The sequence below is a fragment of the Drosophila bipectinata genome, chromosome XR, assembly GCF_030179905.1.
Source record: "Drosophila bipectinata strain 14024-0381.07 chromosome XR, DbipHiC1v2, whole genome shotgun sequence".
NCBI lineage: Eukaryota > Metazoa > Arthropoda > Insecta > Diptera > Drosophilidae > Drosophila > Drosophila bipectinata.
The window spans coordinates 24,747,259-24,759,991 of record NC_091735.1 but is presented as its reverse complement, the minus strand read 5'-3'; the positions used below and the strand labels follow the sequence as shown (position 1 = coordinate 24,759,991).

Sequence of the window (12,733 nt, the reverse complement as noted above, 5' to 3'; positions counted from 1 at the left end):
CCCCATATTTTTTAAGTAACAGCTGCTATTTGTCCTTTTATTTTTTGTGGTTCATTCCTTCCTAGCTCGACACCACTTAACCCCAAAGAGCACTGATAGTTTTAGGGTTGACTTGGCTTCACTTAACTCGCCTCCGCCTCCTTCTCCACCTCCACCTCCCTCCTCAGTTAAATCCAAAGTGAAACCCAACCCCCTTTTAACCAAGCCACTGTTTTCAGCTTTCAACGATAGAAATCTGAATAGAAAACGCGCCAAGAAGTGCCAGGACATGGCTCCTGATGACTCATCAACACGGCTAAAAACACAAGCACACACATACACACACACACTAATACACATACTGCTTTGCATAATCGGGGAGTGAGAATGGTGGGCTCCCTGGCTTTTTTTTTCGCATTTGTGTGCCGTATTTGGGGTTGCAAAATAACAAAATGCCATAGCATACTTTTTTGCGCGGTCGTTCGGTGGAGCACTTTAGGGGGCAGTGAAGTGGAGGGATGGCAGGGCAGGACCACGCCCACCGGCCGGCATCTGCCCTAACCCAGTTACTATATAAAATATATATATGTATGGATTTGTATACTATGTGGCAGTCGCACAAACATATACAAAGGAAGCAGCAGAAGTCAGTCCGTTGGGGAATTGAGAAATATTTTAAAATTATATTTTAAATAAAAATAAATTATATAAAGAGCTAAAAAAAAATGTAAGAAATTAAGTACCAATTTATGAAAATTATTTACATTAATTTACTAAATATTAAACACCTTATAATTCAAATAAAAAATGATGCCTCAATGTCCTTTGAATATGAACTCTATATTGGGGTATCTATTGATGATGTGATACCCGTTACTCCTGTTTTATTTTTCCAAGAAAGTTTATTATGTAATAAAACAAACCTCTTAAAATATATAACCTATTAAACAATATTTAAACACACTTCCTAACTCCCAACTCAATAAGTACCGGCTATAAATCCTTTTTTTAAATAAAACCTTTTAAGATCTTATCCCTATTCTTATACCCTCCATTGTAGATTCCTCGATGTGTGTCTACAAAGTGGAAAATGTTAAAAGAAAGGAGCCCAAGCCAAAACCGCGTTTAGCCAAAGGCAACCCACACACACACACACACACACACACAGACAGAAAAAAAGAAAGTATATACATATATAGGGGGAGAGAAAGGAAAGCTTTGGAAAAGTGAGCAAAGTGTACTAACTGGAGGAGTAGAAGGGGCCCAGACATAGAGTGGTAGGGGGCGGCAGACCAAAGTCAAACAAAAAGGAGCCCCAAGGAGTCCGAAAGGAGCTTCAGAATGGAGGCAAGGCAAGTGGCTAAGATATGGCCAGGATATGATGCACTTAGCCACAAGTAATTATACTCTAAGCAACAGGTTTTAGTCATTTCTCATGAAAATATATTGAACAGTTGATTAGCCAAAGGAAATGGAGTTCTTGAAGGAGGAATTAAGGACTTCATTCAAAGGATTTGGACAAGAAGGACCATCAGGTAACCTATATCTTTATTATCCACGTTTTCCCCATTTAATTTTTAATTACTTCCTCGCCAAATTAGTCACTTTTTGGCACAACCCCTCAGAGACCTTAGGGTATTCCTCTTGGACTCTCTTTCAAAATTAATTCCAGGAAATATCCCACCTACTGCCATATGACGGCCAAAAGCCAAAAAACTTTAAATGGCCTAAGGGCCGTGGGAAGGGGAAAGTCCTTTAACGACAAGGGTTGGCCAAAAAAAAAATTAAGTCCTTTGGCTGAACAGCAAAAAGCTTTTTTCGGTTAAAATCAAGAAAGAAATAGCCGGGGGGAGAAGTGGATAAAAACGCGGGTGGAAAAACGGGAGGAAAAGCAAGGAAAATCAAATGGAAATATGTAAGAAAACTGGGCTGGTTATCAGTAGTGTTGTTGACATTCTTGTACAGTGTATATTCTGGGCATGGATACAAGAAACTAAGAAGGAAGTTACTACAGTACAACCTAAATTAAAGCTATTTAAAGTTTAAATTAAATAAATAAAATATATTTCATAGCTTTTTCGAGTAAATAAAAGCAAGTTCTGCTCTTTATCTTCAAAACTATAAAAGAAAAACCCCCAAAACCCGTCACCCAGGAGCTAACTTTGGGGGTGTTATAAGCTTCCAAGTGTCTCCAAGGTATCAACATACTACATAACAACAAGCAACAAAACAAACAAACACACAGAAAATAGGACACGAAACTCCACCGGCTTCTAGGGGCTCATTAATGGCCGGAAAACATGCAAACAACAATGTTTTTTTTTTTCTTTTTTCTTTTTTTTTATAGTTCGATGGAGCAAGGATATAGGATACAGGCAAGGTGGGGGGAAAGCAGGTGACACACGACCCCGGAACTGCGACTGGTGACCCCTTGGCATGGCAACAGTTGATGGATGGACTTGGTTGGCCCACAGGAACTTCTTCAACGAAAATAATTCCCAAAATTAGGTGCGACATTTCCCCAGAGGGATGCCACACACCAGCAGGGTCCACCCTCGAGTGCTCACTCTAATAAAGTTAACTAAATCATGTCCACCCCATAGTCAGTATGACAAATTGGGCAATTCTACGAAAAAGTAGTCCTCCTCATTAACATGCAAAGTTTATTTAAATCTGTTGTAATTGTAAGGATTAGTAATGGTAATTTTTCCTTTGAAAAAAGGATTGTTTCTAAAGGATTTTAATGATTTTAATTAAATAATTTTTATCTTGTTTTATTTTATATTTCTTGTTCAGCATAAAACCCAATAAAACACAGAATCTCATAAACAACAATTGACATTGTAGTGCCCTTTTCTTAAGATCTCTCTCCTCATTCCCTGATTTTTTTCTTTTCAAAATTACAGCAAGTGAAAAAAATAAAAATAAATTAAAATTACAAGAGACACGCATCAGCAGCATAGCTTTAGCATCGAAAGAACACGAATCAGTGAGAAATTGAGGCAATCATCAAGTCATCAACTCAAAGTCAGACAAAATTAACTGGAAGTGATCGGTTGTTTCTTTTATTTTATTATTTTTGTGAGCTTTTTTCTTGTTTTTTTGTTTTTGTTGAGGTTGCTCAAGTTCAAGTGGTCTTTCCTCCCCCACGTCCCGATCAGATCTCATAAATATCTTCTCTAGAATGTCTATATCTTTACTCATCAGTTCAGCCAGTCATGTCAAATGTCAGTTATGTGTGTTTCAATGCGTTTTCAATTGCAATTACAGCACATTAAGTGCTGGAGAAGGGGCACTGAAAAAAAATTAGGGGGTGGAAGACTACTCTTTAGATTATTTTATGTTCGAAGAAGCCTAAGAGATTGAAGAAACAATTTTAGGTTTAAGTATTTTTGATAGAAAATGAGTCTTTTTAAAGGAATTTCTATAATCGATAAGTTTCAAAACGATATATTAGAGCAAGTTATAACTTTATTTAGCGATAAGTTTTAAAACCGATAGATTTATCGTTATACAGCAACATGATAGCCCTTAAAAGGAAGATAAAAACCTTTTTCATTTAAACTCTAAAACTTTTTCCTTTATTTTATTCACAATTTTTTGTTCGAGTGACTGAAAAAATGTGCCTATCGATTTGCCAGGACGAGCGCCAGGATTTATGGTGTGTGTGTGTATGTTTGGGTGTGTTTGTGTGTGAAGAATGAAAAGGATTAGACGGGAGCAACAAACGCTTTTAGCTAAAACAAACAGCAACGCAGTTGCCACGTGCCACTCTCCATCGGATCTGCCATGTAAAAGGTGGCTTATAGTGGATTGGAGTGGAGTAGAGTGGAGGAGTGAAATGAAAACGGGGTGAAAAATGGGGCCTGACAGGACGATGACTCATCCAGTTAGCCAACCAGAATGGCATGGAGGAATAACTCCACCAACTGAATTGAATGAAACGGCACGGGGCTGCTTGGCCCGTGTTGCAGTCACCAGAAAGGGCCAAGCAATGGGTTTGGATTGTGAGCCAAGTTTGTACTTAACATCTGACATGGAAAACGAGACGGGTCTCCTACGGGGTCTCACACAAACAGTGGGCATTAAATTATTATTTAAAAATAAAAATAATAATAAAAAAGATTATTAAATTTAAGAAAACTTTTAGCTAAAAGACCTTTCAGAAAAAAAAAATAAAAACTTTCTCAACCTTAAGATACCCCATACCATTCCTTAAAAAATCTCTTTTTAATCCCACAGTGCTATAGAGGGGGAATAGGTCTAAGGGGGTGTGGCACATCCTTGAAGGGTTGCATCACCCGCATTCCCATACACACTCAAAGCGACTGAGTGTGCGTGTGTTTGAATGAATCGAATGAATGGAGTTCCTTCCTCAGGAGTTGGTCTGTTTTTTTTTCTATTTTTTTTTTTTCTCTTCTTCTTTTTTTTGTGGATGTTGCAACAGGATGCCAGGACATCGAGTATGAGGATGAGATGTCTAACGACATGCAAATATTGTCTGTATGTTGTACATATTTAAAAAGCCGTTTTTGGTTTTACGAGCCATAAAAGATGATGACGGTGGCTGGGATCTGGGATGACGATGGTGAGTCGGTGATGATGATGAGGCGGCTGATTGTGTGGGAATTTCCTAAAAGGGGTTACAGACAACACAAAAAAAAAAATAATAATAATAGAAGGGGGTGTTGTCCCACTGGGAAAGGCTTTTTTTACGAAGAAGAGGACTGATTGCAAAGTAAGACTCTAAAAAAATAAAGTTTAACACAAAATTTTGAAAAATTAAACATTTTCCTAATTTATAGATTTTTTTATACAAATTATTCTGTCTTTTAGCCATTTTCACTTCCTTATTGGCTAAAATGCCAGTCAACATGCCTGTTTTTGGGCAGTAACTGAATTTTGGCCGCCCAAGGGGCATCCCCCAAAATACATATGGAGACTCTAGCTGTCTCTTTTGCACACAAATCGATGGACAACAAGGGGAGTACACTAAGAAAAATAATGGTCTATGACTAAGGATATGAATAAAATAAGAGAAATACATCTAATTCAACTATAATAAAATTTAGCGTTTTTTTTGAAAATTTTTCACTAAAAGTCGTATGAAAATGCTATATATTCCTATATATTATATCTTACATAGAACCTACATAGAACCTACATATATCTTATATATAATCTTATACTCTTTTATAGATCCTATATCCTATATAGGATAAAATAACCTTTATCCTTTAAATAACCTATATATTTTATAGAACTCATATCTTGTATAGAACCTATACCTCTTAGATAACTCCTATATTTTTTTTATTTTAAACAATTTCTTCCAGTGCACCATTTACTTAGATTTTGGTTCATATCATGGTCTTGTATTACTGTTCCTGACAGCCCGAACCGACATTCTGATATGCGATACCCGACAACGGAGGGAATTCGACCAAGAAAACGAAAAGTTAACAAAGCCAAAGATGGCCTAAAGCAAAAACCGCCCAAGAACCCGTCGAGACACACCTGTGGCCGACAGACACCTGTACCGGAAGTAGAAATGAGCTCTGAAAATATTTGGATAGCATTTCTTACTATTTTTTTTTATTCAAATACCGAGAGGGACTCAGTCTTATGCAATGTCATTAAAAAGTCATGAAGACTCGAAAGCGGAACCTGTGGAGAGACACACAACTCTTCTTGTTTGTAATTATTATGTGCGTAATGTTATTTTCTTCTTTCTTTTTTAGTTTTTCTTCAAAAAACCTCATAAAAGGGTTAAAGAGTGGGGCCAGACCGTTAGAAATGTCGGCAAAAGAATAAAAAAGAGTCATACAGTACATGTATGTGATCATGAATGCAGTTAACGCAACAAAACAAGTTTAAAAAAAAAACATAAAATAATAATTCTGTGAGAAAGTCAGAAAGAAAAAGTTCTCAAATTTTACAGACATGTGTTAAGTACATATTGGGGTTTCTACTAACCAGTTTTTTTTTTGTTTCTTAAAGAAAGAACATTTAAAGCTTAAACTTATCCCTCTTGTATCTCCCTTCTTAAATTCTATTAAAATATAATTTATTTATTGGCCAAAAGCACTCTTAAATCATCAAGAATGAGTCATGATTTTGGTAAATAAATAATATCTTTACGTTCCACCCTCGACAAGAAAAGAAAAATGCAGAAGCCCTAGTCTTAATATCCATTTATTCGTTTTTTTTTCCATCGATTTCCTTCAATTTGGTTGCATTAAATATGCCAATCGGGCCTATGAACAAAAGATACTGTCATCCCCCCCCTCGATACTACATACACCCTTTATACAGATACATATGTATATAGTACTCCTATATATATATATATATGTTTATATAGAAAGATATGCGCAATAGCCGAATTAAGCCGGAAAACGAGCGGAAACGGGACGGGTATAGAAGCCGAATAAATGACAAAATGGCAAAAACTGAGACAGCAACAACAATGACGACGTCATCATCCAGTAACCTTAACCACCCACTTTATCACTCCCACTCCCCATATCCACCCACTGCTCCTTCCACTCGTCCTGTGTCCTGTGAGCCCAAAATGTTTGATTGATACGCATGAATCATGTTACCCAAAGTGGAGAGTTCACGAGGATTCAAGCTACAGTGCAGGGCTACAGTGAAGCAAGGATATAATACACTTTTCATAAAAAAAAATATAGATATACTTCTAAAGTTAAATATTTAACAAATGAATAATTAGCATTGAGTTCATTTTATTATTTTTCAACTTGAATTATCTCAAAAGTATTTAAACGAAATTATTGTATTTGTTGGAAATAATATATTATATTTTAGGGGGTTTTTGTTATTATTTATAGAGAGTTTTAAATCTTTTTAGTAAATAAAATTTATCCTTTACATCCTTTTATCGAATCGCCCCTGTATTTTGTCATTTTCCCCGTCAGACAGTTGATGTCTTCATCATTCTTTTTTTGGTTTTTGGGGTTGAAAGATTCGGATTTTAATCGGACTACTTAACGATTGAATTGTTGTTCAGTTGCAGTTTTTATTTTATTATTCTTTTATACTTTTTGTTTTCCTTATATCCTAGACTTCCTATTGTTTGGCTTTCTTGGGGGATAGTGGGAGTGGCAGCGTTGACTGTCAAGTTTGGGCACCAAATTGTTGACGCCAAGTTGGCGAGACAAAATCATTAAAGAAACATGAGGCTAAAATAACAAAATTAACGACCCTAGAGGGGGAGTTGGGCATAAAGGACATGGCATGTGAAGTTGGGGGAGAGAAAAATAACATTCCAGGACATGGAACTACTGGCAGCTTCACAATTTGAAGGACTTTCGGTGTAATGTGGTGTGAAAAATCAATGGACCTTCAAACTCTCTCGCTCTGAGCTCATGGCTCTTAGCTCTTAGCTCCCTTTTTAGCTACAGGGCGTATGCGTAATATTATGTTTTTCTTTTTTAATGAAAATGTTAAAATATATAAAGTGTAGCGTAAAAATTGGATTTAACCTCAAGGTGGTTCAAGCCGAAAGCTTTTGGATCATTTTTCAAAAGTTTATTTTTTTTTAAACAATGATAAGCCCTTGTGTTTTGTCATGGCTCCCACACTCACACTCACACATTCAAATCTAGAAACTAGTTTTTCTTTAAAGTTCAAGCCAACTTTTCAAAGTCAAACAAAACCAAATAAAAAACAGAAGAAAAAAAAAAACCTCAGACAGCTGAAGCAGAAAAAATGTTACAGGCCCTTTAGACAAACTTTAAAAATAAGACAAAAGAAGCCCAAGGGCATTTAAATAGGGACGGGGACGGGGCAACCGAGACCTATGTAAATTTAAACTTGAATTTAATTCATTGAAGAAAAATGAGAAAATGAAGAAAAACGGAAAGCCAAATAAAAGGGAAAGTTAACCGAAATATTTCTTTAAATTATTGAAATTTTATTGATTTTTTACTAATTATTATTAATCTTATTTTATTACCAACTAATTCTTTTAAAAATAAAGAATAACTTTTCTTGAAAATGCAATAAATTGCAACCACGCCCACTTTTTTAAGAGAAAATCTGGAACATTGTCATTAACATGGATATGCTAAAAATGGAAAATGAGGAAAAAATAAAGCCCCAAGAGCCAGATCATTATTATTAACATAATCATTGGTCTGATCTTTGGGGTTTCGGTCTCTAAAAATAACTGTGCACGCATTGCGTTGCGTTATATGCATTTCCCATCCAACAAAAGCAAAAGCCAACGAAAATCACAGCACAAGCAGAGAAAAAGCAAAGCAAAAGCAACAAATGACAACAGCCAGCCAATGACAACAATAAAAGTATGTCAGGCTGAATCACAGAGGCGTATAGATAGATGTATAGATATAGATATTGTAGCTAGAATGCACACTCAACTAAAATACAACAAAAAAATTAAAGAATTTTTTATAAAAAGAAAAAGATTACAAATTAAGCCTAGACTTGGGTAGAGAGAAGTGATGTAATTTAAAGCTTCTCTTCATTTAAGAAAAATCAAGGCATGTCAATGGGAATTGATTTAATTTTCTTGATTAAATCGTAAATGTTTAACTTTATCGATAACTATCGATTATTTTTAAACAAAATAAAGACAAGATGAAAAAGAGAATCTTGCAGAGGAATTATAGCAATATTCAAGTTTTTTATAAAGTTGTCATTTCAATTAAAGTTTCCATAACGACTGTATCGATATTTATCGATTTATTTCCAGAACTCTTAAGGTTTTTTTTGGCTTTCAACTTATTAGCTTTACAAAATGAGTTCTATATTTGACTTTTAACATTTTAATATCATTAAAAACCGATATGATGTATAATTATCGATTTATTAGTTTAAAACAGGGATCGGCACCCCAATACATTGATATGATTTTACCGCATTAGTGTTAGTAACGAATAGCAGAAAGTAGGCTGTGTGCATGACGTTTCACACATGTATACTGTGTGTGTGTGGCAGAGCTCGGGCAGAGAAATTTCCTATGCCCCCGAGATAGGGCCGTGCCGACCTCTGGTTTAAAACTATGTTTAGATTTATCTTATCTTGTTTTAAAAATATTTCAATCCTATAGAAAAACGATATTTTCGATAAATATTAGTCTAAAATCGATTTCTTTACTTTTCTATCCCCAATTTCGAATAAATGCCCGATTTCAAAAGCATTTATTTTTATTTCATTTCTCTCACTGCTAGTTAAACCCACACTCAAACCACTTAGGCATAACCAAATAATTATGAATTAAAAAAAGCGGAAAAAACGAAAGAAAAATGTCAGTAATTTACTTTATTACATAGCCAACATAAAAAAAATGAAAATTGGCCAGGCAATTTCCGTTTAATAACCTCACAGATATGTTTTGCTTTTATTCCGCAAAAATTCCGCAACATTTTTAAAGCAAAAAAAAGATTGATTTTCAAAAATAGAATATTTCTTTAGGAGCTTGTTTATTTACTTTCTGGTGCCCTATAAAGCCCCCCTCCTATGCGGAGGTCTATATGGGATCATTAGCTTCTTGCAGAATTCAAATCTGCTGGCCAGATGTTTGCATTTTATGTTGCAATTTATACAACGGAGTCTTTTCACCCATTTATGGGAATTATGTTCGGATATGTGGGCTATACTATATGAAGTGTGTCCCATGTCCCATAAAATTACGTAATTCCTTGCCAGCCGGCTTAGATTTTTTTTTTTCGGTTTTCGGTTAATATTCTCAACGTGCTTGACCATCCGGTCCGGTAAAACTGGTTTCAGATAGTGTCCGATTGCTTTACCCTTCTGGCCTCTAAACCCTCTCTATACTATATATATTTTTTTTTCTATATAATTTTTTTTTTCCAACACACTGTACCTGTTAGTAGAAATGAACCACTTGCTGGCATCAAGGCGTGAAAGAGCGGAGAGTCGGTTGGGGAAAATCGGAGAGCGCACACATTTCCCATTTCCCACTATTAACCCATTTTAGTTTTCATCGTACACCGACCGACCGTACGTGTAAAAATAAACAACACACAACACAACAACACATTTCTGGCTCTTGCATTTTTTTTTTTTTCTTCTTCCTCATATCTGTATCTTTAGCTTTGGCTTTGGCTTTAGGTTTAGATGTAGATGTATCTTTTTCTCTAGCATGTAGATGTATCTGAGTAGCTGTATCTCGGTGTAGGCGTGAATGTGTCGTTGACGTCGGCGTCTGGCTTTCGGCCATCTGTTGATATTCTGCCAACGTTTACTGCAGCAATGCCTTTGGCACTTTCAGTTAATTGCTTCATTTTTAAGAGAATACTTTTCTCAAAATGGCAAGTAAACAGCAACATATTCTGAAGAATCTTTATTGCCTTTTATTTGAGTTTTTCCTCCAAAAATAGTTATTTTTGCACAAATATTTTATGGGCTTTTAAAACTCATTAGAGGTTTACGACATTTTCATTTATTTATTTGATTTCTTTCTTTAAACTTTTTGTATTTATTCTAACAATATATCTTTTAGTTTATTTTTTATTTAGTTTTTTTAGTTTTTCAACCTATTTCTCACTTTTTCTTTAGTTTTCTACTTTCCCATCCTATTTTTTGCTTTGAAAAATTGTATTTTTTTTTTTCTAAATAATTCTTTACATTTTCCTAATACCTCTAACATTTCCCCAAAGTTTCCTTATATTTTTCTTACCAATTTTCGGCAATAAAAAAATATACAGACGCTTTGGAATTTGTCTTTTCTTTTATTCTGGGTGGCACGTCATGGCACTGCTCCCTCATTTTTTCGTTTATTTATTACTTTTTTTTTTCATTTTTTTTTAGTTCTTGCACAATGAGGTCATCAACCATCAACTGGCTGTCTGGTCGCTGTCCACCAAAAGCAAAAAACCAAAACATTTCAACTTTAAATTCCGCATTTTTCAAGCGAATCACAAAACATGAGTCACTATGCAGATTGCAGTACTTTATTAGAGAATTAAAAATTTAAAATAAAGGAAAGGTAATTAAATGGTTCTTAAAATGCGAAAAAACACGTTTCGCTTAGATTTATGAAGTCAAGTTTTTAACTCAAGTGCTGAGTAAGACTTCACGAATTTATTCAAAATGATTGTCAACTTCCGCTAAAAATTCTATGAATCGATACATATAGTTTTTAATAAAATTAAAAAAGCAACCATAACCAATTAATTCATTTTTTATGACCCAAAGAATGCATCAGTAGAGCAGAATAACTATATCAAATTCCCTTTTAAAAAACAAACGTGCTTCCTGCTGGCTCTTCCAATAATAAATTCTGAAAAAAACTAAAAAACTTTCGTAATAAACAAACAACAACATGGCCCAAAACAACAAGGCCAAAATAAATAAACAAAATAACAAATGTATGTGATTTTTTTAATAGGATTTTTCAACAAGCGAGTGCTTAAGATTTGATTTATGAGATTTAAAACGAGGGAGAGAGTCTATTTTGTAGTTTTTTCCAACAAAAAAAAATATATATATATTTTAAAGGGAATTATTGTAGTTATTTGATATATTCTTAAAGTTTCATATACGATCTTAAACTTACTCTGGTTCTGGTTGTCCATCAGCCTCGCATTCGATTATAAATGGATTGTCGCTTTCTTTATTTGGTTGTGCTACTTTAAATAAAAGATCTCCGGGTGCCGGTTGCTTAATAATTCGAGGTGGAGAGTTGGCTAAAAAAAATAAGAAAAATAAGGGAATATTTAGAAAAAGTATATAAATATATATCTTTAACAAGATCGATGAGTATTGTAAATCTTTAACACTAATTGATCGCATAAATTGTTGTCCTCCATCACCTCTCCGAGCTATCTTTTATTTTTAGATCTTGTTTCAAAAAAAAAAAAGAAAAAATTGCTTCACTAATTTTAAGCAAAATGGAGCAGGACTTGGGGGAATACTTAAGAGGGGGAGTTTGTTGGAAATCTCCTAAAGCCACTTTTCTGCCTTAAATCTCAAGTGATCTATGAAGCCGTTTTGGATGAGTTCTCTACAAGAATGCACCTGAACTATATTTGTTTTTCTTCTAAAAATACCATTTCAAGTGAATTATGAATGGAAAATGGGAAATGAAGAAAAGTATTTCAATTTAGATGGAATTTATTGAAGGGACTTATGGAAACTGGTTCAAGGGGTGTTCTGGGGGGCTTATTTTAGAGGGTTTGTAGGGGGATTTTATAAATATGAGGTTATTTTGTTATAAAATAAATATAAACTAAAATTATTAGTATAATTATTAGTATTATTTTATTATCCACTTACTTGTTCCTGCCGTTACACTGCCCAAGAGGGCAGCCACTAATAACGCGGCCAGCATCGTTGACTGCCGCCACATGTTGGTCCTTCTAGGTCGGAGTTCGAACTCCTCCTCGTCGATTAGTTTTTTTATTTAATTTCTTTTTTTTTAATATTAAATAGTTTTAATGGAATGTGTATTTAATTTGTGGTATAACTCGGATGCTCTCTTGAATTTCAAAAACAATTTTCTCACTAATGAAAATTGCATGCGAGCCGAGCCTTTATTATTTAATTTTCTGCCACTAGATGCTGCACTGCAAATACAATTATTACGTTGATAACAATGGCGTTGATAATAATGACTCTGTCAGTGTCTGTCGAGGCGGGAAAACTTGAGACACTTTTCGCGATGCGATATAATGCGCGAGAGCGAGAGGGGGCGATCTATATAGATATATATGATATGATATATATATATATAGGTGTGTAT

General features: G+C 34.6%; 1 protein-coding gene across 4 annotated transcripts in view; it reads right to left on the bottom strand.

Annotated features, from left to right (window-relative positions):
* Nrg (Neuroglian) overlaps positions 1 to 12,733 on the bottom strand; it is a 41,244-nt gene that overhangs the window by 12,573 nt on the left and 15,938 nt on the right. For 3 of the 4 annotated variants that reach the window (XR_001773204.3, XM_017239083.3, XM_017239084.3), the window contains exons 2-3: positions 12,268 to 12,557; positions 11,549 to 11,678 (exon numbers count right to left, since the gene is read on the bottom strand). Coding sequence is in view for 2 of the 4 variants with exons in the window: in XM_017239083.3 (XP_017094572.2) it covers positions 11,549 to 11,678; positions 12,268 to 12,340 (203 nt within the window). In the remaining 2 variants the exon portion in view is untranslated. Of the gene's footprint in view, positions 1 to 11,544; positions 11,679 to 12,267; positions 12,558 to 12,733 lie in introns of all 4 variants that reach the window. The other variant, XR_011441864.1, reaches the window with a different exon arrangement.